The 26,066-nt window shown below is 45.1% G+C and overlaps 1 protein-coding gene across 1 annotated transcript in view; it reads left to right on the forward strand.

Moving 5' to 3' along the window:
- The window catches only part of Vat1l (vesicle amine transport 1 like), a 158,482-nt gene extending 144,681 nt beyond the window's left edge, over positions 1-13,801 (forward strand). The window contains exons 8-9 of the mRNA XM_013144674.3: positions 10,735-10,818; positions 11,265-13,801. Coding sequence (XP_013000128.2) covers positions 10,735-10,818; positions 11,265-11,363 — 183 coding nt within the window. The 3' untranslated portion in view covers positions 11,364-13,801. The remainder of the gene's footprint in view (positions 1-10,734; positions 10,819-11,264) is intronic.
- The last annotated feature ends 12,265 nt before the right edge of the window (positions 13,802-26,066 follow it).

The following is a 26,066-nucleotide window of genomic DNA, read 5'->3' on the forward strand; positions in this document are numbered from 1 at the left end:
TATAACATACACTCCTCTTTGTGTCTCCTTGAATTATGTAGCACCTCCAGAAGGGGAAAACATCACAAATGTCTCTGTCTGCTCCTCCCAGGGTTTGCTCACCTGTTAAAACCAGCATTCAGTGAGTGTCTCCTTCTACTATCTGACTCGAACACTAAGAACACTTCTTGAAACAAACACTGAAAGCAATTCACTAGGTTTTTGTTTTTCATTTTTTACTTTAGTTCAAAATGTAGTAGGACAAGAATATATCCTTTAGCTTGGTTATGGATTAGGTAGATTTCTGTAGAAGGTTCTGACTTTTAGTTCAATGTCTCTATCATTTTAACCTTCTACCAAGATTATGTTTGATCCCTAGAGTTAGTGTTAACTACCTAAGGCAAACATTAGAACTGCTTCCCTAAGCTAGTGTTCCTACTGATGGCTTCTTTAAAAGTCCTCTGAAGCATTGCCATTAGCTGCCACACTGTCAAATAGGCAACCTTATAACAGCGACCTTCCTGTCTGCTCGTAACAATATACATTCTTGCAGGGCCAAGAGTAGGGTGAGTCAAGAGAGGCCACTAGGGTACAAAATTTAAAGCTGCAGTCACGTTCAGGTTCTGACCCTACGCTTGCATGGCCCCAAGAATCATCACCTCCTTAAACTGTGCACCTGTCACCTCTTGGCCACCCTAAGCCCTCCATAATGCAGAGACCCACATGCTGCTCTTCCAAAACAGGAAGTGAATATTTGAATTTTCTCTCCCTTCCCAGTGGGTCAGTTACCGAGCTTGTTGTTTGATTTTCCTGTCACTCTTCCATCAGCATCCTGAGTCCCATTCACTTTAAGACACCCGCATCTACTTAGCAGAAATCAGAAATTCCATATCTCAAGCCCCATTGCAATGCATAAGTTACTTTTAAACACCCAGTTCGGATTTTAAACAGTCATTAATTCCTCCCAGAGCTGGACTTTGTTAATATGAGTAATATTCCACAGCCGACTTTGGTGGCTATGCTTCTTAATTAAAGTATTAGTCATTCCTTCATTCTCAACACATTTGAATTTATCATCTAATAGGCACAGCGATCCATGGAATTATCCATCTCTATTTTTTCCTATTTTAGGTGGCCACACATTACTATTCATAACACAAGCCCAGAGCTATGGTTATTAAGTGGTGTCATTTGTACCCTAATGACTTTGTGCCTTTCACACCATTCAAAAGGAAATTGAATATTATGAAGGCATTAAATGAGACCCCCAAACAAAGATTGAGCATTGTTAACCCTCATTGCCCAGGTAGGAAGAAATGAGCCACGGGGAAGCAGGAGAATAGAGACATAAGGTTGCTGTACATTGTCTGATGTGTGTCCAGGAAGGCTGTGGGAACCAGTACCAAAGGCTTCAACCCACCTTCCCAGCCGCCTGCACCAGGATTGTTTTTGCTTTCCCAAAGCCACTGGCCTCTTTTCAGGTTCTCCTCTGACATTCTGTTCCCTCCACTTGGAGTAATCTTTCACTAACTCCTATTCATTGTTTAAATGCCCGCCGAGTTACCACTTCCTCAGGGAAGCTCTCCCTGGTCTTCCCAACCTGATCAAATCCTCTCATATCACCATCTTAGCGCTAATCAAGTGGCAGTCCTATGTTTGTTTGAGTTATTCTTTGAATAGGTTTGCATTTCCGTTAAGACTAGAAGCTTTTCCAGAGCAGATCTCATAGGTGTTTTATTTGCTTACTGTTAGCTCCCAGAGCTTAGCACTGCTAGTTGTATACGCTCAATATACACTTGTTGCAATCTTTAAAAATTGCGGATCAGTAGAAACAACACACTTAGCTGGGACTTGAAGACTTTTTAATAAAGTGGATAGTTACTGATAGTTTGGGGTTAACCAACAGGGACATCGCAGTGCCCAGAAACTAGCAACACTAGGAAGGTTTACCCACCTTGGGCCTCAAGAGACTGTGGCAGTCAAGCAAAATTTTCAACTTGATTGGCTTAAAAGCTACCCTGGGGATCAGTGCCACATATGTCCGAGTGTATCCGGGAGGGTCACTGAGGGGTGACCTTGGCTACTGAATCTGGTCCCCCTTTCTCTGGCTGTGTCATGATTGACTTCCCAGGTACCAGCTGCTCCCTACCACAGCCATTCATGATGCTTGCCTTTGGAGCCAGCCGAATGTGGATTGAACCCTCTGATTCTAAAAGGCAGATTAAACCATTTTCTCCTTTAAACTGTGAGTGTATGGTGTTTTGCCCAGTAATGGGATATTACAGGGACATGGAGAGGAAAAAGCATCACCAGATTCCAGCCGGGGACCTGTCTCAAGGCAGGGATGAAGAAGAAACTTCCTCGGCAATGCTGCCTTCTGTCCTGTGATGATCTGCGGGGCCTCTCAATGCTCAACTCCAACCAGAAACTATGAGACAAGGAGCCAGTGGATGCAGTCCATGGAGAGATGCATGGAGGGCCTGAGCACAGACAACAGGAACACATCCAAACTAAAATTCACAAGCCCTGCTCAGACTCCCTGCGACCTACCTGCCCTGAGTTGCAGTGAATTGGAGCTCTCCAGTCATCAGATGAACTACTGTGATGAAATCCCTTTAAAGAAATGATTCGGAAAGCCTGTCTTTAACTTCAACTTCAAAGTAAAGACTGGGACAGTCTCCATTGAGCCTCCATTGAGACTTTGAGCCTGCTGAGAAGCTAATACAAGAGATAAGAGCTCCAGGCTCTCTGCAAAGAGCTTCTGTCCTCAGATCGCTGAGACTTAGCTTTAGCCTGTTCTGCTTTCCTGATTCTGTCCTGTGGACCCAGGACCCAGGACCTAGGACCCAAGACTCAGAACCCAGGGCCCAGGATCCAGGACCCACGGCCATCTGCCAGGATTTAGCCTTCCTCCCTCTTTCTCGTTCATCCTGTTGTTCCTGTACCTTGCCCAGCCTCCAGCTCTCAGGTCCCCGGGCCTGCTCCGGTTTCTAGCCTACATTTTAGGGGTGGACATGGGAGACTAAATCCATATTCACCAAGGTCTCTGGGAGTCACCCCCACCCAAGTGGCACCCCACTTGCTCTCTTAACATTGGGTGGCCCCCAGATGGGCCTCTCCAGCCCTTTTCCCCCACACCTTGGTCTGTAAGAGTTTTTCTAGCAGATATTTGCCCATCCTGGGCCTCAAACACAATTCATCTTCTCCGTGGAAAGGAAACAAGGTCTGGGGGAAAAAGCACTGTCCTCTGACCCCAGGTCCAGCTCCTGTCCTTTTACTTTGTGACCTTAGGTGACTCACATAACACCTCAGACCCCAAAATGAAACTCAGAGACTCAGGAGCACTCTTCGATGTGGGTTGTGCTCCCTGTCATGATCTTGTGCTCCCTGTCATGATCGTCGTCACTGGATGGTTGCAAACCCCTCCCTGGATGTCCCTTCCTGACTTAGACCACCATGCCTTGCTGAAAGGCTGTGAACTGTCTTCAGTTCTTTCTGTCCTCAGTCTGCAGCCTCTGTCATCAGGTCCTGGCTGTCACATCACACTGTGTCCTGCACCCAGGTCTTCCTGTCACATCTGTGGGGCCCTGGGAAAGGGTACACATAGAGGCTCCCAATCCAAGGATGGACCCTTCTCCCCTCCCCCAGCCCTGGACAGCCACCTATATCCCCAGGAGTGGTCTTGCTCAGGGGTGGTGGAAAGCCCTGGGAATCTGGAGATGGTAGCAGCACAGCGTTCTGGAAGTCCAGGACGCCAGCACAGGTCCAAATGAGTGTGTCACTTCCTCTTTTGGCAGTGTCTTTGATTTCACGCAAGCCTCACTCCATAGATGTGGTTGCAGGCAGGGGAAGGGTGCTCAGGGTGTAAACTCACCCTAGACTTTGGAGTCTGACAGAATCCAGCTGGAGCCCAGCCGTAGTTCGTGGCCTTGGACACACTGTGGGTGGAATATTCCTTAAACAAAGGGATAGTCTTGGGGCTTTAGGAAAACAGAGCATGGATGTCTTTCGGAGTCCAGCAGAGGGCACTGGGCCCCCAGGTTTCCTCCTGAAGGAGCTGCTGGTGGTAAATCACTTGTCTGGTCCTGACAGGGAACATATACAGACTGTCCATGCCAGATGCAGGACGCATCTTCCTTGTCAATCTTCAAGGCAGGCCTGTGGCTCTGTGATAAACCTGTGGTAGGCAAAATATTGGCCCCCAAAGTCCCCACCCCCTCATCCCCAGGACCCTTGATCCCGTGACCTCCCACAGCAAAGGATGCTGCAGATGAGAGAGATTCGAGCTGGGGAGCTTACTGTGGATGATCTAGTTGGCTTCGTGCAGCCACACAGACCCTTGAAAGAGAAAGAGAAGAGGGTCCGAGTCGGAGAGCCCTAAAGGTGCTGCACTCCTGGCTTTGAAGATGTGAAATACAGGGAGCTTCTAGAAGCCGGACAGGTAGAAGACAAGATGTATTCTGCCCAAAAACTCCAGAAGGAACACGGTGCCCCTGGGACCTTCACTGCAGCCCCGTGAGACCCACGGCAGATTCCTGAGGTCCAGGAACTGTAAGGCATTAAAACGCATGCTACGGGCCATGATGGTAGTGGTAATTTGTTTCACTGACAGCAGGAATCATATGGAGGATCTAACTTTCAATTTTCAGGAAAAATTTCACAGACAGGCGGGGAAAACTGCGCCACGTCCCACAGCCAGTGAATGCTAGAGTCTGGATTTCATTGAGGTGCTGAGACTTCACGGTGCCTTCCAGGACCCTCGCAGGTGTCAAGCTGGGGAGCACTGAGGCAGGATACCCTGCCTCGCCACGGCCCCAGTTAAGCCATCTATTGCCCCATTTTTATATTTTCTCCATCACAGAGCACCATCCACTCCCTTCTTGGCACATTTTTTAAGGTATGAAACGCTTTCTATCGGACCTGTCTAGTTCATAAGGGATGCTGTGATTTTCTTACAGTAGAGCACAGCCACTCCACCCCGCTCCTGGCGCAGGGGTTTGGCCCTGCTGAACTAGGAAGGAATGGGTATGCAGCTGCTGTCCTTTAGCAGAGAGGGAAGGTGAGGCACAGGGCCAGGATGGAATAGTGTGACAGAGTCAAAGCAGAGCTTGGGACTCAGCTCAAGGAAGGTCCCCCGCCTCCTGCCCCCATCTGCTTGGGTGACCATCAAAGTGGCCTCATGAGAACAGCTGTGCCCACAACACCCCAGGTGGCCACTGGGCACAGGATCTTGGCATCTTCAGGTGTTTAAGTACCATGACTGAAATTTCCTCCCTGTCCCGTCTAGACCGGAAACCAACTCCAGTGGGGAAGGCCTGAGAACATCCAGGATCCTCCACCCTGGAAAATCTGAGACTAGATCTGACAGCTAGCAGTGGCTTTCAGAAGGGGCGTGGGGACCATGGCCCTGATTATGAACAGACTCCACCTAGCCACCCAGGCAGCATGAAGCAGGTCACCACAGGACAGCTGCCCAGGCTGCCTCAGGACTCTGGATTGGAGCAGACTGGGCCCCAGGGCGAGATTCAGCCGCAAGGCATCTCACGCCCTACACGTGTGCATCTGCTCTGTCACTGACTCACTCACTTGTGCCTCCTAGAGGCCGTGGTGAGCAAGACCTTCCTTTGCACTGGGAACTCAGCCAGACACCCTGGCTTGCCTGGAGCTGTGCTCTGCAGTGGAGCTGGAGTGGTGTGCTGCTCTGAATTGTGACATGCTACCAGTCCCCAGAGTACCCAACTCTAAAACCACAGTAATAGTTTATAGATGAAACAATACAGCAAATGTTAAATTTTAAGACACACCGCCATTCATCCGCCAATCGTCCCCCTCCCGATACCCTTCCACCTCAGAACACGCATCACACCATTCTTGATACTTTGGGAAGCAGCTCTGGAGGTCCTGGTCCCACTGTCATGGCTGCCTGGATGTCCTGGCTCCATTCTAAGTGCTTCCCTTTCCTGGTCACTTTGACTTTGGGGAAGAACCAGCAGTCCCATGGGGCTCCAGATCAGTGAATGAGATGGATAAGAACACAGCATCGTGTCTGTTTGACAGAAATTTCCATAAATGATCCACCAGGAGTGATCAAAGCATATGGTGGTGGTCTAAATTAAAAACCATATTACAGTAAAAGAGACCCTGCCACTGACCCCTTCCGAATCCTCACAGTTCCCCTTTCTTGAGGCACACTTACCTCGTTGTACTCAGTGATGTGTCTTTTACTGTATTAAGCTTTTTAAAATACAATAAGCCTTCACTGCATTTTGATCACCCCTTGTATATGTTAAACTGATAATATTTTGTCTATATTTGCTTAAAGAAGATATATTATTAAAATCAAGTTCATTGGTTTCTCCTTACACTCCTTCACATAGATAATCCATAGGAAATGTTGGCTATGATGGTCATTTGTTTCGTAGGTGTATTAGACAGCACTGAAAGGGGTATAGAGGAAAGCTGGGGTGGGAGTCACAAGCCCACAGTAGTGATGGTCTCCATGGCTGGCCTGAAGGACAGGAGCCCAAGAGAAGAACTAGGCCAGACTCTGAGGCTCAAGGTGAGGATGAAGGGCCAGTGCCTGGGAGATCTCATGTCACAGTCAACAGGCGCACGACAAATCCGAGTTAGTTCGAGGACCATGATGCTCCAGGAAGGGACCCGCAAAACACAGTAGCACCTCAGGCTCAGTGACCTCTGACCCATCTCAGGTGGTGATAGTGAGGGGTCTAAGAGAAGAAGGGGAACAGCGAAGCCACAAAGGCAGCAGACATGGCCCCCTGAAATCTCCAGCCAGAGCTGTCCAGCTCAAGGACGTGATGTATGTGCAACAAGAATCCGCATTCAAAAAAGCACAAGAAATCAGCTTGCGTGGGCTTCATTTCAGCCAGTATAATTTAAGTGTCATTGTTTCTACACTTAATCGCTGTGAACAATGCTTTTGTTCTCCTTCAGGATGATGAAGTCTTTGAAGTCCTGTGTGTGTGGCTGTAGGATGAGCTGGTGCAGTTCTGATAGACTTCCCCACCCAGGGAAATAGGAAGGGTTTCAAGCAGACTCGTGCTTTAGAAAAATCTCTCTGGCAGCCACAGGAAGACAACTCAAGCTCCACAGGCTGTGAGCTTTCCCTGAGTGATGTCACCCTCCGGGTGTCATTTATAAGTGGGTAACTTGGGGGCAAAATCTGCAGGTGTGAGCTGGACCTTGACAGAATGTACCTGAGGACAGCCTGGGGTGTCGCCAGCAGAGCCCCCTCTGAGATGTGACCAGAGTTCCAAAGGAGAGACCCTCTGGCTTTCTCCTCCATGATTGCACCCCTGTTCAGATAAGGCCAGAGCAGAACCCTGGGAAGTTTCCTCCTTAGATTTCTCATCAGTAAAAAGCAGCCACAAACAGTCACCTAAGAGGGTTTTGTGCAGAAAAAAAAAAAAAAAAAAAAAGAATTAACACACATAAATACCACATGCTGCATCTGATAAAGAACTGATCAAAAATGGCAATTGCCTTTAAATTGCCATCAGACCTGTTCCTGCCTATCTCTGAGCGCAGACTTAGAAGATGGAAATCCTAACAGCATGCCTGGGGATTGGACAAATTAAGTGATCTCTTAGAAATCCTCCCAGCCCTATATCCATCCCACATAGGAAACTTGAAGGAGCCAGTTCATTTCAGAAGGAAACGTCCCCAAACATGTGGATTAGAAGCAGCCCGGCAGGCTTTTTTTCTCAATCTCTAGCATCACAATAAGCATTAACTGATGAGAAAACAGCTTTTCTGTTTCCCTGGGCTCTGTCTCATTAGAGAAGCAGTTTAAGAACTGTTCGTAATCTCCACGGAGCTTCCAGGTGTGTAATGAGTTGCCAGGGAGGTAAACAACTGGGGAGCTATTATGTGAGACCATTAGGGAGACTCCTGCTTCCCTCCCTCTGTGAGAATCAAATGAAGCAGCTTAGTCTGGGTAGAACTGGGAAAAAAGTTACTGACTGAGGTCTGGCCACCTTATTTTGAACCACAATTCTGTCCACAGTTGTAAATGTTACAATAAGTTGCTTATACTTTCTTAACATCAGGGTACTTACCTGTAAAATTTGTGTAATATGTCATGCAAGTTAAGAACTATGTATGCAAGGGGGGGACATATGAAATTGTTACCGTGCGTACTCCCAGATCATCTTGGCTCACATCAGCAGTTGTGATCTCCTGGGTTCTCTGAGGGAAGAATCTGGCAGCAGCTTAGCGGGAATCTTTGGCTTTCCCAGGCTACAGCTGAGGTGGCAGATGGGGCTATGGTCTCACTCTGGGGACTGCTGCCTGGAGTCTCGGCTCCTGCCACGTGGGCAGCTCTGCAGCAGGGTGAGGGGGTCAGGGAGAGACTGTGTTGTGGCCATCACAGCCTTTATCACCTGCCCTTCAAAGGGACATCCCAGCACTTCTGATCTGCTCTGTTGGTTGGAAGCAAGTGTAGTCCCCATTAAAGGTGCGACCAAAATTAGGTGAATACGTCCACCACCTGCCATCCAGCCAAAAGGCAGCTCATAAAAGCATGACAGTGTATTCTGGTCCACCTTGTTCACCAGATCTGGTGCGGAGGGATTTCTGGTCTTCCCCAAAGTCAGAATGATCATGAATGGGAAACATTTGAAATCAGTTTAGGACATCAAGGCATCCACAACAGCACAACTGAAGACCCTCAGGAGAAAAAGACTTCCACAACTGCTTTGGGAAATGGCAAAATGATGGGACAAATGTGTTCGGAGTGAGAGGAGGAGTATTTTTAGGGGGAGGAGCAATGGCATTGTGTCTTGTACCTAATGAAGTCTTCAAAAGTAAATATGAGCTGTATGTTTTGAGCACTCCTCCTGCATAGCAACAGTGTATGTAAAGGACTCCTGTGCCCAAGATTCAGGTAGATGGGTGTTCTAGAACCAGGGACATCTCTGATGCCCATTATTATGACCAAATATGAAAGAACTTAAAAAAGTAAAGACATTACAGAAATACAATGAAGCGGTTGAATTTTATATTAGGGTCAGAGAATTTAACAATCATCGGACACTGCCAATCTGTAAAACAGGTTGATTCTAACAAAATTATCCAAAGGTTGCACTTAAAAACATTTAATTTAAAATATTGATAACATGCTACTAAGTAATAAAGTTTGCACACTAGACTTAAAAGCACCCACTTCCCCTACATTTGCATATATACATATATATATTCTTTTCTAGTTATTTTAGAATATCCATGTTTTATGCTGATGTAAATTAAAATGTGTGCCAGCATTCTCATTTAGCAATATTACAGAAGCATTTAATCCTGCTGTGTATTCTTTCTAATTAGTTGTATATATCTTTTTATTCTTCAGCAGCTACACAATTTCCATTCAGTAGATAAATGTAAGCACTATTTTTTATTTAATCATCCCCTTTCTGAGTGACATATAAGTTGTTTTGATGTTTTGCCACTAAAATAATATGACTGAGTATCTCTTAGGTGATCCCCCCCACAAAAAACATTGAGCAATGTCTTTAGAATAAAAATCTGAGAAAAGCAATTTGAATACAAACATTTTAATGGTTCTGTCAAGTTTGTATCCAAAGGAGAAGAAGGTTTGGTTTTTGTTCAAACACCACTCCATCAGCCACAGGCTGAGTTCCTCAAAGGCAGGGACCATGTCTTACTATTTACTTCTTTTTGTATTATGGTATCTAGCTTGGAAGTAACATTTACTGTTTGTGGACTGCATGAACAAAAATATTTTAAAACAGGAGGCTTGAAGAAAAATATTTAGACTAGCTCTATTGTGTGTGTGTGTGTGTGTGTGTGTGTGTGTGTGTGTGTGTGTATACTGGGAATTGAATCAGGACTTTTCCACTGAGCTAAAGCCCCGGGATTCCAATGTCACATTGCCCATTATATTGAATTTGCAATCTTCCTGTCTCAGCGTGCAGGGTTTACAGATGTGTGCCAGCGCACCCAGCATACAGTTCTTTAAAAAAAAAAAAAAAAAAAAAAAGAGATGTGGAGGACCAAGTCCCCAGGGCAAGAACTGGGCTCTGTAAGCCCTTTTCTCACCGGACTTACTCGCCGCAGCGCCCCCTCCCGTTCATTTTGTGCACAGCCGCAGAAATAAGCGCTCAGAGCAAATGGATTGTCACACCCTCTCCTTTTCAGAGGGCACCAGGGACATCCATTGGTCTGACTACCACCTATTGGGGGCAGAATTCTCATTCTGAAAGAGAATCCCCCCTAAATGGAAACAAAATTTCTTCCCCTAACCAGGAATCAGAGGAATTTTCCAGAATGCAGTTCAGCCTTGGGTAATGGGTTTTACCAAATCATGAGTCAGAGTTACCCAACACACAAGTTCTAAGAAGGACTCAAAGGACCCTCAGAATTCCTTCATTGCTCAATACTTATTAGACTGACATTTCCTGCCACCCTGCGTCATGTCACTCTTGGAACGCTAGGGAATCTTCCTCTAGTTTTTAAAAGAAAATTTCATGTGCTTATTTCAGCAATCTGTAGCTCTCATTATTTTTTAGAGCCAGGAGACTTGCACGAGATCAGAATATGCGAAAGGCACAACCAGAATTTATTTGCACAGGGGAGTCCAACCTACATCGCTGGTTGGGGCACGAAGCTTGGGCTGCAGCGCCCCCTGGCGGAAGCTGATGCTGTGGCTTTTCCGGGCCCCGCTTTCCACCTGGCCCAGGTGCCTTCTAATCACACTGTCTATTTCTCCCCTCTCTCTAGGTGAAGGAGGCCATGCAGCGGATCCACGACCGAGGGAACATCGGAAAGTTAATTCTGGATGTAGAAAAGACCCCTACTCCGCTGGTGAGTGAAAAGCAGAGCGATCATTTAGCACAAGAAATGGAGCAGTGGTCCATGCGGTGTAGCTGCGGCTGGGTGGAAGGGAATGCAGGCTTGCTAAGGGGACCTGGGCAAAGGAAGGCTTCCAGAAGCGAGGGGTTAGTCCCGAGCTGAGAGGACCGCTAAGGAGGAAAGGCAGACGCCTCTTCACCCCACCCGTTGTATTCTGCCTCCTGTCCTAGTCTAAGTTTGTGATTGATGATGGTGCATTTATGCTAAGTATTTATCAGGAAGGAGTCGCTCCTCACTGTGGATGTGCAGGTGAGATGTTAAGAGGGACCCTGGCGTGTACTTTCTCCTGCATCACTGAACTCTCTCAAAGAAGTTTTTGTGCGGGGCCTTCTCAGATCCTCAGAGAGGGCGAGGGGTGGGTTGCAGAGCCATTGGTGACGTCCTCTGTTGAATCGCAGATGGCCAACGACAGCACAGAGACCAGCGAGGCGGGGGAAGAGGAGGAAGACCATGAGGGCGACAGCGAGAACAAGGAGCGGATGCCCTTTATCCAGTAAGCCAGGACCTGGGCGACAGGACATGAAGGACAGACCTTGTCAAAGAATTGGACCGGCTGTGAAAACTTGTCTGTGTCCCAGTGAACAAATGCTGTAGTCCAGTGCGTGTCGTGTTTGTCTGCAGTCAGCTGAGCTAAGAAGCTGTTGATCACTGTTGTTTTTTGGAATTAAGTGCCAATCCCATTCCATGCAGTATTATGTCGTTCCCTGATCCGCGCACCACACCCTTCCCTCTCCCCTGTATCAAAACTATCCACCTCCAGGTCTTTCTCGATGGCTCTAGGACACCCTTGCAAAGTAAAGCGAGCCCCCAGGACAGGGGCAAGGAGAAGTCTGGATTGAAAGTTGTTGTCACAAGCACTCTGCAGGTCCTGCTCTTCTGGCCAGTGACACTCTTCACCACCAGCCACCCGTACCTCTGACAGGAGCACTTGCCAATTCAGCTGGCAGAAAGAGAGTAGGCCAGGAGAGCTATCTGTGCGCCCAGAAATGTAGAAACGCTCCAAATAGTACTTTTCCTTTCTCCCTTTATGAGGCAACTGGTTACCTTCATCCCATAGTGTTAAGGCTGTAAGGTTTGAGCTGCTCTCCTCTGACCCTCTAGGGTTGGATTCATAAACATGAGGACAGGAGTGGGTTTCTTAGGACAGAAGATGGGTCAACAGCATGCAGCTGAGGACTCATCACAGAGATTCTCCCCCGAGGCCATGTATCATAAGCATTTCCTCCCCATGGCCACATACATTTTTATGTAAGAAAACTCCTCTTGTGTGGCCTAATTCAGGTGTCCTTACTAAAACTCTCCTGTGTTTGCATACTTACCATCAATGTTTCAATTTTCCTATGTTTCATTCCTGATTACAAGTAACCACCTTACCCCAAGAAAGAACTCCCTTCTAGCTCATATATGCTTTTGGAAAATTTGATGAGTTCTCTTGTGTCTTGCCAAACTATGTTCCAGCATGTGACAAACTCTAGGGATAAAAAAATGTTACTGTTCAGCATCTGCCAGATGTGGGATTCTCCCCTCTGATACCTAAGACCATGGTGCCAATTCTGTAGGCCCCTGCACCTTGTAAATCAGGGACTGAACTGTTTGATTGCATGCCCTGTTCAACTGTACAGCTCCTAAATTCCTATGAACTCCTACCCTACGCCATTTGGCTGAGCTTGAGAGCTAAATAGTTGTCCTGGAGGAAGAGGAATCTTGGCGTCTCCACAAGGGGGCTCTTTGTTCCCTTCTTCCAGTCCTTTTGACCAAAGGGTTATTTCTGTCACTCACAAACCCAGCTCTTAGAAACACAAAGCAGGCTGGGGAATTAGCACCCCCACTTATTTTGTGTTATGGAAGAGTGAGAGACTTCCCACATGCTCATGCAGTTAGCATTGCTGAAGGTATAAGAGGGTTCCTCCATCAACCAGTTTCTCTACCAATAAGATTTAGGGTGGACCTAACTCTCCCCAAGTGTGGGAACACGTGCGTTTCAACAAGCTCCTGTTTGATTTCACAAGTCCTTTTGTAACAAGCATCGCTTCTCTCTCCTGGTTCCTTTTTCCTCTTCTAAGCTTGTGATGATGACTTATTTATGCCAAATATTGATATGGAAGGAGTTGCTCCTCATGAAAGTACATGTAAGATATGAAGGCAAAAAGGGTGCTGAGAGTCGATGAGCTGAAGGGTGAGAATATTCCAGAAGAGGATACCAAAGTCATCCTCTCCTCCTAGCTACCCCAGCACTCACCAAAATTTCAGTTCTGGGCCATCCAGAGAGATAATGGGATATTTACCCCCCACACATACCTATGTGAAAGGTCATCTTATGGGTCATGCTTCTCCCATAACTATGCTGAGAGGGCCTCAGAAAGTGGACCACTGACCAAGTAGGGCTCCGATGAAGTAGGGCGGAAAGGCACTTTCTAGGGTTGAGGGAGTCAAGAATTCCTGGCCCCATGAGGGCTCTTTGTCCCCAGGGCAGGGAGAACTGACCACGTTCAGAATCCAGATGGCTCTTACGATGTCCAGAGGAAAAAATAAAAGGTCATCCCTTCCAAAATCTGCCTTTTAACCAGAAAAGTGAATCCAGTAATCACACATCACTCCAGCCATCACCCCATCCTCAGAAATCAGAATGAGAAACCTAAAGTTTGACTGACAACATCAGTTTCTGCTCTGAAGAATGGAGGGAGCCACCTTCCAAGGAATCACTTCGTGGACTCTCATTCTGAGCCGTCTTGTGATTGTTTTTCTGAATGAAGTGTAAAGAACTGTCCCAGCTTGCCTTAAAGAACTGTGAAGGCTTCTCTGTAGCTTAAGCTTGGTGGGAGTGAACTGAAACATCGTCTACTGTGTTTGTGGCTTTAGAGCTTTTGTTATATTGTGCCTACAAAGCAAATTATGTTTACATAAAATATATAAATAAAGTATTCAGCATCTCCTCTTCCAGCATCGTGGTTTACTCCACATAACTAGCTGTTGGATGAGCGGCCCCACTGTTAAGACGACACAAGGAATGGGTGACTGAGAAAGAAAAATGTCTTACTGTGTTTTTACACAGTAAGACACCCCTCAGTGAGGGCTAAAGAGCCCACGGAGAAAGGAGATTAGGGGCTGAAGTGAGGCAAGCTTTTAAAAAGACATTTAGCATAATAAGTATGCAAGCTAATCCATGCGTTCGCTAGTTCATTAGCCAGTGCACCATGCTTCACGTTCCAAACATCAAGTCTAATGATAAATACATACAACTATTTGACAGTTAAAATCATTTCAAAAGACATGCAAATTCCCTCAAGCAAGAAAACCACCAGAAAAACAAGAAGCACTAAAAGTATCTTGTACTGCAGCTGCTGCCTCTCTAGACACCCATAACAATAAACCTAATAATTATAATTGCAGGCATTTATAAGGCGCTGACTACTGGATGCTGTGAAAGAGCTGTGCAGGTACTAACTTCTGACCTTCCCAGAGCGCTACGAGGTCGGGTCAGTCATTATGCCCGTGAACGATGACCAGACAAGCACAGAGAGCCATTGCACTTGTCAGGGATCACGTAGCTAATAAGTGACAGAGCCAGGACTTGCCAAATCCAAGTTATATCTTCACCACTGGAATCCATGCCCTTAACCACCTATCATCCTGCTCCACCCTTTAAATAAACATAAAATACAATGCCATCTTTTCGTCTCTAAAAATTCAGGGATTTTGTTTTGTGCAGACTTCAAGGTGATACTCATACACTTGTTTTGCTTTGCAGCAACTAATGTGCGTGTCGAGCTGCTTGCTTTTATTTGTGGTCCTCCGTCCAAGGGCTCTATAACACCCTGATTTTAAAATTTAACGCATCTCAACAAGTTTCATATTTGTGACCTATGCTTCTCAAGGTTATCACAGAGATAGGTAAGAGCGCACTTTCAAGAGTTAGGGTCTCCGCCAGGAGGAATTCATCATGGGGAAGGCTGGCCCCTGTGTTTTATTATATTTCTCAGCAGGCATCCAACAAACTAGAGCCAGGCTTGTACCCCCAAAATACCGTGAAACTGAATTTACAAAATAGAAGTGTTATTGTGCCATCACTGAAAGTCTTACAAAGTCACCTCCTAAGATCTTCACATATATTCTCTCTCTCTCTCTCTCTCTCTCTCTCTCTTTCTCTCTGTGTGTGTGTGTGTGTGTGTGTGTGTGTGTGTGTGTGTGTGTGTCTTTTTGAGACAGGGTCTTGCTATGTCATCTGGAGTGGCTTAGAGCTCATTTTGTAGCCCAGGCTGGTCTCAAACTTGAAACAGTCCTCCTGCCTCAGCCTCCTGAGTGCTGGGATTACAGTATGTTCTTTTGTATGGCGTGTTTGTGCCCCCTGCATGAATCTCAAGGCCTCACATAGCCAGTGTCAGTGCACTGTCACATTTGAACACAGTGCAGAAACAGAACCTGAAATCCAAAGTCCATGTCTGCACTCCTAATTCAGAATGGGAAAGAGAACTTCCAGCTGCTCGAAACACACACACACACACACACACACACACACACACACACACACATGCACGCACACACGCAATTGATTTTAGCAGTTTGGATGAGGCTAGGGTAGTAATAGAAGCCAGCATTTCCAAAGCCACCTGGAGTGTAACATTTATGCATGAATGACAGGGCGAGAAAATTTGAAAGGTGCTTTTGAGGAGGAAGACAGCATAGCTAAAACATAAGAATGTGAGGCTGGAGTGGAGTGGGCCCAGGCACGCTGGGAAGCCGGCGCCTGATGTGAGGGTCTTTGAAGGCCCAGCTGGTAACCTAGGATTTCCGGGAGAGGAGGAAGGTTGTGCAGTGGTGTGAGCGGAAGCCTTGCTGTGTAGGGGCCATGCGGGGAGCAGGTGCAGGCTTTAGTGGGAGGAGGGAGGATGAGCCCCAAGGTGATCAGGAGTCAGACGTAGGATGTCCTCACCACTCCTGTGGCCTCCAGAGTCCAGCACAGAGACAGACTCAGATGTAAGTAGAGCATGGAGATGTCCCCAAGAAGCACAGATGGGAGAGTGTGAAAGAGGACGGAAGCCAATTCCAGGTGTTCCAGGGAGCAACAGCCACTGCACAGAACTGTGCATGGGCCCAGGGCTTGCGCTGGTGGGAGGTGAAAAGCTGTGTGCTCACCCATCAGTACCCAGCCCCTGGCGTCCTCAGGGGAGGACCACTCCCAGCCAGGCTGGGATTCCCTGCCACTCCTGTCTTGCCCTTTGTATGAACCTGGCACCTTGCTGTGTTCGGACAACAGCTTCAGGTACACCAGAAGATCAATAGGCTCATTCATCTGTAAGGGCAAGGAGGGGCCTGGAGGCATCACCACAGCACCTACTCTGCCTGCTCACCCAGGGGAATCACTGTTTATTCTAATGCCCAGGGGAAGCTTCTGAGGACTTCTATAGCCCACATCTGATCCTTGGTACCAACTCCTCCACCGCCAGCCCCAGGTGTTCTATAGCTCAGACCTGCCCTCTCTGCTGGCTTTTTGGTCTGTTAATTGTTCTCTTTGCTGAAAGAGTTGAGCTTCCCCTCAGAGGAGACCAGCTAAAATGTTCACCGTCTGTAGGTGAGCACAGTGACACCTGCCTATCATCCCTGCACTCTGAGAAGCTGAGGCAGGAGAACTCTGAGTTCTAGCCAGCCTGGGTAACTTAGTGACTTAGTAAGACCCTGTCTCAAATTTAAAAAAAGTTTGGGGGAGATGTAGCTCAGTGCAGAGACCTTGTATTCAATTCTCAGTACTAGGAAAACAAAAAACAGAAAAGGTTTTTCACCATCTGACTAGGTTATGTTGCTTCCTTGGGGCTTTCCTGATAGATTTTTTTTTCTTTTTTCTTTTTTTTTTCCCCGATAGATTTTAATCTTTTCTTCACTGCGGCCAGAAAACATCCAGAGCTCAGTGGCACATAATATCATATATCCTGCCATCCTTAGTGGAGATTTCTGGATAGAGGACTCTTCTACATCCTAGAGGAAAATAATAGCCTTCCTCCAGAAATTCAGAATCCAGACCAGTGACACTCAGTAGAAACATAATGTGAGCCACGCACAATTTTCTAGTCTTCATATTGAACAAGTGAGGAGAAACAAAGAAATTTACTTGTTTGTTTTTTGTGCTGTGGGATTGAGCCCAGGGCCTTTGCATGGAGCTAGATCCCTACCCCTTTTTGTTTTTTATTTTGAGGCATGATCTCATCAAGTTACTAAGTACCCAGGCTGGGCTCAAACTTTCAGTCCTCCTGCCCTAGCATCCTAGGACACTAGGATTACTTGTATGCACCACCCCACCTGCAAAACTTAATTTTAACATGGCTCACTTAGCCCAGTGCAAAAAGAACGTTACCATTTGACATAGGTTCAAAATAAACATGAGATGGTTTAGACTCTAGTTTTCCTAAGAAGATGATTGTGTGTGTCTGATTCAGCACCACTGCCTTTGGACTGAATGCATTTCAAATGCTCAGATGCAGCTGTAGCTGATGGGTACCATTGTGGACAGGCAGGTCTAGAGGAAGAGCAAAAACAGACAGCAAGACACACAATGTAGCTTCAAGGATGCACTGTCGTGGATGTGAGAGGGAGGTGAAGCTCTGTGAAGGAAGGGGCTGGCAGGAAAGCGAGCTGAGAACCTGCGATGCCTCATTCTGTCCGTTCTGTCTGCAGACACGTATCTGGCACTCGGCACCACTCAGCCTCAGCTCCCTTTCCTATCTCCAACTGCCAGCGCTGGGAAGAGCGAGATGCTTGAGAAATACTCAATAGCTTCCTCCTCCTTTTTTTTTTAAATAACAGAATTTATAGATTCCAATATTTGCTTTCAGGTTTATTTATGGGTGGAAAATGTGTTGCGTATTCTTTGCTGTGAGCAGAATGAGCTGAGTTTCTATTGCCAGCTAAGCAGAGCTGCCAAGAATGTTCAAACTGGCATGCAAAGGAGTCACTCACATAGGAACGAGTAAAACAACACCACACAGCCATGGTACCTACCCAGGAGCAGCGATAGAGTGTCAGCCCTGGAATGCTCCAAGTCAAGCATCAAATTTGGGCAAATCGCTTGGTGTCTCTTATTATAGGGGAAATAGATGGTCACATTCGCTGTGTCATAGAACTGTCATGACAATCAAATGTAACATTGTGTGTTTAACCCAAGTGAAACCATCACCAACAAATGACAGTCCAGAAGACAGATCATAGATGTCTTCAAAACAAGGCCTCTTGTTCATTCAGCAAGCATTAATCAAATTTCCAGCATGATCCTAAGATCACAATTTTAATGTCTTAGCAGCAAAAATAAGCAATGTAGAGCCACTGTCAGGAATTCACAGTTCAATGATATAATAACAGAGAAGTTTGATCCCTTGTGCAAATGGTAATAAATTTGTAGAGCCTGCCTTGGTGCCGAGAACTTAATGGGCTGAGTGGTGAAGAATATGACTTCATGGAGAAACAGGTATGCCAGGAACAGATGCAGACAGCTGTGTAGGAGGAGTAGGCAGCTCGAAGAACATCGGCAGGGAAGCACAGCATGGACTCCTGGAGTGGTCCACTTAGCTGTGGTTTGCATTAAAGAAAGGCTCCGAAATAGTTAGGTATGGAGTATGGAAATCCCTGATTCTCACTTCAAGAGTTCTAGATTTTGTACTAAAAGGTACAAGTAACCTAGGTAAAATAGTCTCAAATAAGAGGAAATCATAGAAAATCTTTCCAAGATGAACGTCTCTATTTTGCTTGGTCCACCTGTGGGAGGCAGGAGAGTGGCGCCTTATTGGAATCACAGGTCTTTGGAAGTTTCCTTAGGCCCATTCATAGTCACTTGGTGAGGAGTTAAGGTGGCCCCTAAACTGGCATGAGTGTGAGTGAAGGAATGTACCCCTCTCTCTACTACAACTCTCAGGAGTAATACAGCAGGCAGAGCTGGAGGTCCAGGCTTTTCCTGCAGAGGTGAGAAGTGTCCTTCATAGAGGATACCCCAAGAAAACAAAGTATCTTCCCAGGGAGTCAAAATTAACACGTGAAAAAATCCATGTAATGTGGTCACAGACACGCACAATGACTGGTGTTGTTTTCACAACCATCAATCCAGGTCAGTGTTAAATGCTCACAGAATGAAATCAAATCAAGAAAACTAACATTAGTGGAGATTTCTATTTGCCAATTGTTTTGCTGTTACCCCCACTGACATGCAGTAGCTTGAAACACAGGCATCATTCCCATTTATGGATAAGGGTCCCAAATTTCAGAGAACTAGGTGGCCTGCCTATGTTCACGCAGTCAGAAAGTCAGTGTGGAGCACAGGAGTCTATGTGACAGAAAGGCTTCCATATGACAGCACCTAGGGAAGATGGAGCCAGCAGTTCCTAATTATCCTCCTGGCAATAGGCTCCCCATGTCAGCAAGTTAACAGTAACTTCCTCTTCGCTAGCTTTAGGGTAAGTCAAGGGGCTCTCAGGCAGGCTCTGATTAGTCCAAACTGGTTCCCAGGCACAACCATAATCCAATCAGTGAGCAGAGGATGGCTACTTTGGCTAGCCTGGGTTACATGCCCATCCAGTGACTGGCCGTAGCATCAGGCAACTTGATGGACAGCTGCAGCAAAACCACACCCTATAATCCCAACGTTCTGGGCAGCTTTGGCAGGAAGACTGCAAGTCTGAACCCAGGAAGGGCATATTAGTAACCTAGACTCTGTCTCAAAATATTAAATGGCATGAGACTTCAGTGTAAAGGCCCTGGGTTTAATCCTCAATGTTGCAATTTAAAAAAGAGTGACAAAGAGTAGAGAGGGATGCTGAGCAGTTAAACCTGTGTCCACTTCCAGCTACAGTACACTGTGTATGCACTATGTGTAAGACAGTGCTGCAAGCCCTAGTAGCAATTCCGACCATGGTCCTGTGCCCCACAGTAGCTGTATACAGCTCCTGAGGTGCCCACAGCTCCCCACATCACACACTCGCGCTGGTGTTTCTTCTGCCCCTGCAGGCTCACTCCAGCACCACAGGACACCAATGCACAAGGCAACCAATTGCTGGGAGCGAGGAAATGGCATCCCTGGGGAGCAGGCTAAACCAGTGGAGGATGGAGCTAATGGGCACGTGCCCAGAGCCCCTGTCCTCTGGTGTCATGATTCTGAGGCACCTTCCACACAGTAGTTCAGGGATCCCTTTGGTGGCTAACGATCCCAGGTTTCGCGCGATGGGAAACCATTCATTAGTAGTCTTTGATGACTTGTCTTCTTCCCTTGTTTCATGTTTCCCCTCCCACTCTATTTCCTGAGATCACCTTCCAAATAAACCACTTCCACCCAAGTCCTGTCTTGGAGACTACTTTGGTGGAACCCAAATAATGGTAACACTTTCCACATATTAATTTGCTGACTATTTACAATACCCTATAAAATAAATGTTATCCCATTTTACTGGTGATAAAATAAAAATCGGAGAAGTTAACTACCAGGCCCCAAACTACACAGTTAGCAACTGAGTTTTCAGAATTTGGATCCAGAAATCAAGCCAAGTTCTCTCTAATTGCCCAAGTCATTAAAAACATGTATTACCACTTAACAAATGGGGGGTCGGTACCTAAAAGCTAAGCCAGTATCATAATTAAAATGACTTCTGGGGCCACCCAGTCTTGGTTTTTCAAAAGCCTTCCCAGGGTAAAAGAAGGGATTATAGCTGTTTTTCCAAACTTCCCAAGGCCAGGCAGAGGGACCCCAGAGCCATGATGGGATAAAGGGCCTTGCTGGGAAACCAGGGAAGCCAGCTAGCACAGCAACAGTATAATACATGTGGTCTCTTCGCCCTTTGTCCAGCAAGCATAAGCAGCTATGACTGAGCCCAGGCCAAGGCTCAGGTTGACTGCAGGTACTTAGAGCCGCTCTTTGGCTGCTTCTGGTTATAGGCAGAGGTCAAGGTATCGCAGTAACCATTTGAGATGAACCAGTTAGGAAGACAGGAAGCCAGGACATCATCAAATTGACACTTAGAGCATGTCATTATTAACTAGTTGAATTAAGATTGTATCAAAGTTCTCATTCTTACCCAAGATCTGTCCTTCTGTCCCTCTCTGTTAAGGTAAATATTAGTAAGGAGATCTGATTTGGTTCTGCAAATATTTACTAAGCTCTGGTATCTGCACATCGATTTTACATGTTGTGAACGACTCTCAAACACATTGGCAAAGACACCAGTGTCTAAATTATCTAGAAGATGGGATGAGACGGAGGCAGCAACCAGCAAGAGAGAGCTAGCAGAGAAGCTGCAGGGCTTCCCAGGTATAAAACTAGGAAGAGCGATTTGGGGGTTGAGGATAGGAACTTTGGATGGAATGGAGGTGGAACAGACTCAGCTTTTGTGCTAAAAACTGACTGAACCTTTTTAGAGCCTGTGATCAAAAGTAGGGATCTGCAGACAGAGCATCTGAGTTTGAATCCTGACTCAGAATCACCAGCCACACCACCCTGAGCAAGTGTCCAGGTTGCAGTGCACCTGGAACGTAATGAGCATTTGCATTTGCGAGGTGGTTTATCCATTGCACCTAATTTTCCTTCAGAGCATGACCTTGTTCCTTGTACATTGTGTTCGAGGTTCTGTGAATCAAGGTCCCCCACCCATCTCTAACCGAAGGGGCCTGTGACCCAGGGGAGGCCAAATAGATGTCCTAATAATGTGAAGCTTAAGAAGAGACATGCAAATAGAGAACAGTGAATAGAGCTCATTCACCCTGAAGTTGGTTCCCTAAATAAACTCCGCACGAGTCCCTGATACCTAGGTCCCCAAAGCTTCTGATGTTTCTACTGTTTTTTTTTTTTTTTCCACATGTAATGCTTTAGAATTGAATTCTGTGAATTCAAGGTAGCCACACCTGGCTTCTGCTGTTTACAAAGATTCCTAGCTGGTTAAAAGAGAGCCTTTGGACTCGGTGTAGAATAACTTGGTATGATTAAAACTGAGAAGTTTGAGATTCTTGGGTTTATCCATTTATATGGCATCTGTATTTCCCAAAGAAAGCTTAGGATATGTATCCTGGTAAAGTGTTCTCAGTGAGCATCACAGATAAGAACCAGCAGTAGAGACAGTGTCCAAAATATAGGTATTCTGAAATATATTTTATTAGTATGTTTGCATTACATATTGATTATATTGATTGTAGAGTTGGAACAGGTACACAACACATCTTAGTTATTCTTATGTCCCTTCCTCTTCAAGTTTTTAGTGGGGACAAAATGGTCAAGTAATTGGAGTGCAAAATAAAATAAAAGATAAAAGCCAGATGTAATTATCAGAGACCCCTACAGGGAGCCTCCAATCACCTGCCAGGTGTTAATGGCGCATGATGGAAAGAAGGAAGGAAGGAAGGAAAGACAGAAAAAACGAAAGAAAGAATGAAAGAAAGAACAAAAGAAAGAAAGAAAGAAAGAAAGAAAGAAAGAAAGAAAGAAAGAAAGAAAGAAAATAAATGGCAGTACATCAGGAATCCAGGACAACCAAGTGTTCATGAGGAATAAAGGCCACAAAGCATCCAGAACCTCAGCATGCACTCACTGAGGAGGTGGTCTTATGCTAAGAAGGTGGTGTCTTTAGTCTTCTTAGTCTTAGTGGGTGGGAGAGGATGGCGCACCCCTAAAGACATAATGGGAAATCCAAAAAAGTGAAAAATCCCAGGCCTCCATTTATCCCTTAGGGAAGTATGTAAAACTAGTCATTGTGAATTTGTGGCCCCCAACATGTAATCTCAGCACTCCAGAAAGCTAAGGCACGAGGATCTCCTATCCAAGCCCAGACCGGGGAGTTCAGGGTCTTGACAAGATCTTGTCTCAAAATAGAAAGTGAAAATAGAACTGGGAATATAGCTCAGCAGGAAAGCCCTGGGTTCAATTCCCAGTGCCACACCAACACAAAAGAGCCAGCACCAAAATGTAAGTACGATATTTGCCAAACCTGTTATTTGTCTGTAGACCTCTTTGTTACTGTTTTCATACTTGGCCCCAGGGATAATTAATATATATCTTAATATATAGATATAGAATTATATAACATCACTGTATCATTAACATTCCCTTTAAACCAACTTTCTGGTAATCAAAGCCCTTTGGGAGGCTGAGGCAAGAGGATTATAGCTTTGGGCCTAGTTTGGGAAATTTAGCAACTTAACAAACCCTGTATCTAAATAAAATATAAAAAAATTACTGGGGATGTAGCTCACTGTGAAAGCCCTTAATTTAAATCCCATTACCAAAGGGAAAAATTATTTTTATAGCAACTCACTTTTTAATGTATAAATTCTTTTTAATTCTATTACTGCCATAACTGGGAAATTAAGGCCATTTGCTATTAATAGACAGCAGCCACCCACATGAAGTTCAGAGATGCTCCCGGGCAAAATCTGGGACGATGTGAGGTTCAAAATACATCATGATAGTGTCGAGCTGTAACCAATGAATGAGAAGTCCATGAGTCTACCAAAAATTAATGATAATTACAACTGAACGTATTGACTAAATGGAAATGACACTATTAGCAAATCAACTGGATGGTAAAACGTTTGCTATGATACTGGTGATCTGCCTCCTTCTAAAGAATTTCCCCTCAATTCACTTTTTAAGTACAAATGGAAGATTAGGTAACTTGATGGCAGAGAAGCTTTACCACTAAGGCAGGCAGTGCCTTTATCGAGTGGTCACAGGCAACTTCACCCATCTGGACACCCTCACCATGTGCTCCTGGAGGTAGCACAGGGGACACCTGGCCTCCACAATCATCCTGCCACCATGGGCACAGCTGGATTTACTCCGGAAGAAATGCCAGGCAAACCCACACTGAGAGCCTTCTATGAAAGCAAAACAAAAAAAGAACACCGCCCGTGCTTTCCAGAAATGGCAAGATCAGGAGAGCCAGAAAGACTGAAAACTGTTACAAATTAAGGAGACTAAAGAACTAGGAGACCTGATAACTAAAGACAACGTGTGATCCTGATGAGACCCCAGTAGTGCAGGGAAGAAATGCAAAGAATATTACCCGTCTGGTGTTCAACAGTGACTATAGGTTATAACACAGCATAATCTACAATAACCGTGCATAACAATGCACAATATACAAATGTACTTATTATACATTTTACAAAGAACTAGAAAAGAGGAGTTCAAAGGCTCCCAACACAAATAAATGATAAATGTTAACGAGATGCCAATGATAATTACCTGCTTTGATCATTATACACTGTATTCGTGCGCTGAATTATCAGAGTATACTTCACAGATATACACAATTTTAGAATTTAAATAAATTTATACACCTAAAATATAAACACATTAAAATTTTAGTAAGTTATTGGGCAGCTGAAGAAATTTGAATATGAACTACCAGTTATATAATAGCATTGTATAAGTATTATTTTGCCTGATAACTGTATTCACTGTAGAGAATTTCTTAGGAAATGCATGCTTAAGTGCTTAGGTATACAGAGTTCTCTCTCTGCGTTCAAATACAATGAGAGATGAAAAAAGAGAGAGGAAGGGAAATGAATAAATGAAAATAAAGGAAGTAGGGCAAAGTATAATCAGTAGATAAGTCTGGATATAGGATGTAAACGAGATGCTTGTACTATTTTTGCAATTTTTCTGTAAGTTGAAAATTATAGTATGATAAAGAGTTGCCAAAAGAACACTAACAAAATTAGTATAATAACAATGCACATTATTAGGGCCTAGCTAAAAACTGCTGTTTGTTGAAGTCTGTGAGCATGAAGCCAATTCTTTGTTAATTAAAATAAATAAATAAATGAAAAATGATATGCAAATGTTAGAAAGCTTTTCAGAGACACACCAATATTCATGGAGACTGAGCCCTTGGTCCTAAGATCAAGATTTGAAGCACGTCAGAAAGGGAATAGCATCTTCACTGTGGGACCTGCCAGTGTTCTTGAACATATGTGCCCAGCAGTATAAGCACTAAGCTTTGGAAACAGCTTTTCTCCAGCAAACAAGAGTTGCATTGCAGAAGTTTGGATGGAGGAGCAGCTGGAAGCCAGGAAGGTGGGAGGCCAGGGCATTGTGACTTCCTTGTGTAGCTTATGGCTGAGAAGCTGTACAAATGCATATAATTTAAATACTTTGATTTCATCTCTAAGAAATCAACTTTTCCCACAATAGGTTTGAAGCAGATCTCACTTCCGGTGGTGATAACACACTCTATAGTCAAGCATTGTCTGTTTAAATTCTGGCTAGACACACCTTCCACTGTGAATCATCAGGAGAGAAGTTTTGTTTCCTCCCCACCAGGAGACTCAACTAGGAAGAAAAGCCATCTGTCCACCACTTCTTCTGTCTATTTCCAGCTGTCAAGCACCTCCAATCGCCAAACTGACATCAGATCTTACTGAATGATTCCTGCAAGTGTTCCTAGCACTTTGAGAAGGCTAAATTTTATAGCACTGATTCTTTTGCCACACACAGGAAGTTTTTAACTGGGGTGCTGGAAGTGTCTTGGAGATCCCCAATAATGTTTCTCTGTCGGTTACCACAAGGAAGGACCACTGCTGAGCATTTGCGTGGATTGTTTCATTCAATTCTCTTCCCAAGGGAGAAAATTGTACCTTCAGATTACAACTGAAGAAAGTGAGGCCAGAGAAGTTAAATGACTCGCCCTGGTTCTACAGTAAGCAACTCAGAGATCACAGAATATAACAGAGTCATCTGACTGGTGGATTGCCCCATAAAGTATGAGGTCCAATTCAAAGACCTTTTTTAAAAATCATTACTTTTTACTTCTTTTACTAAAACCTAGTATGTCTCAAATGTTGCTTGCAACATATGAAAATTTTACTCATGGCTTATTCAAAATTCCTATATAATTGGGGATCCATCTGCATTTTTATTTATTCAATTTGTTAGTGCTACTCTTGGTACGATGCAAACTCAACACCCCTGGCTCAGAAGATCAGTAGTTGAAATTATTAGGTCACAGGGATTAACGAGATCAGCAAAATCTGAATGTTCTAGAACTTTCAGATTTCTCTTTTACACAAAAGAGTACGAGTCTAATATCTTTCAGATCATTTCAGAATTTTGGGTGGCTGGTGGGATAAGTTTTAGAAAGTCCTATGAGCAATTATAAAGAATTAACAGAGGCACAGTGGGTTCTGATGAATGACTGAGTTTTTCCACATGTATGATCTCTATGCTATTACTTTCTCTTTCT

This window comes from Cavia porcellus, unplaced genomic scaffold (genome assembly GCF_034190915.1).
Source record: "Cavia porcellus strain 051 isolate PalLab524CR breed Dunkin Hartley unplaced genomic scaffold, mCavPor4.1 scaffold_4, whole genome shotgun sequence".
Taxonomy (NCBI): domain Eukaryota; kingdom Metazoa; phylum Chordata; class Mammalia; order Rodentia; family Caviidae; genus Cavia; species Cavia porcellus.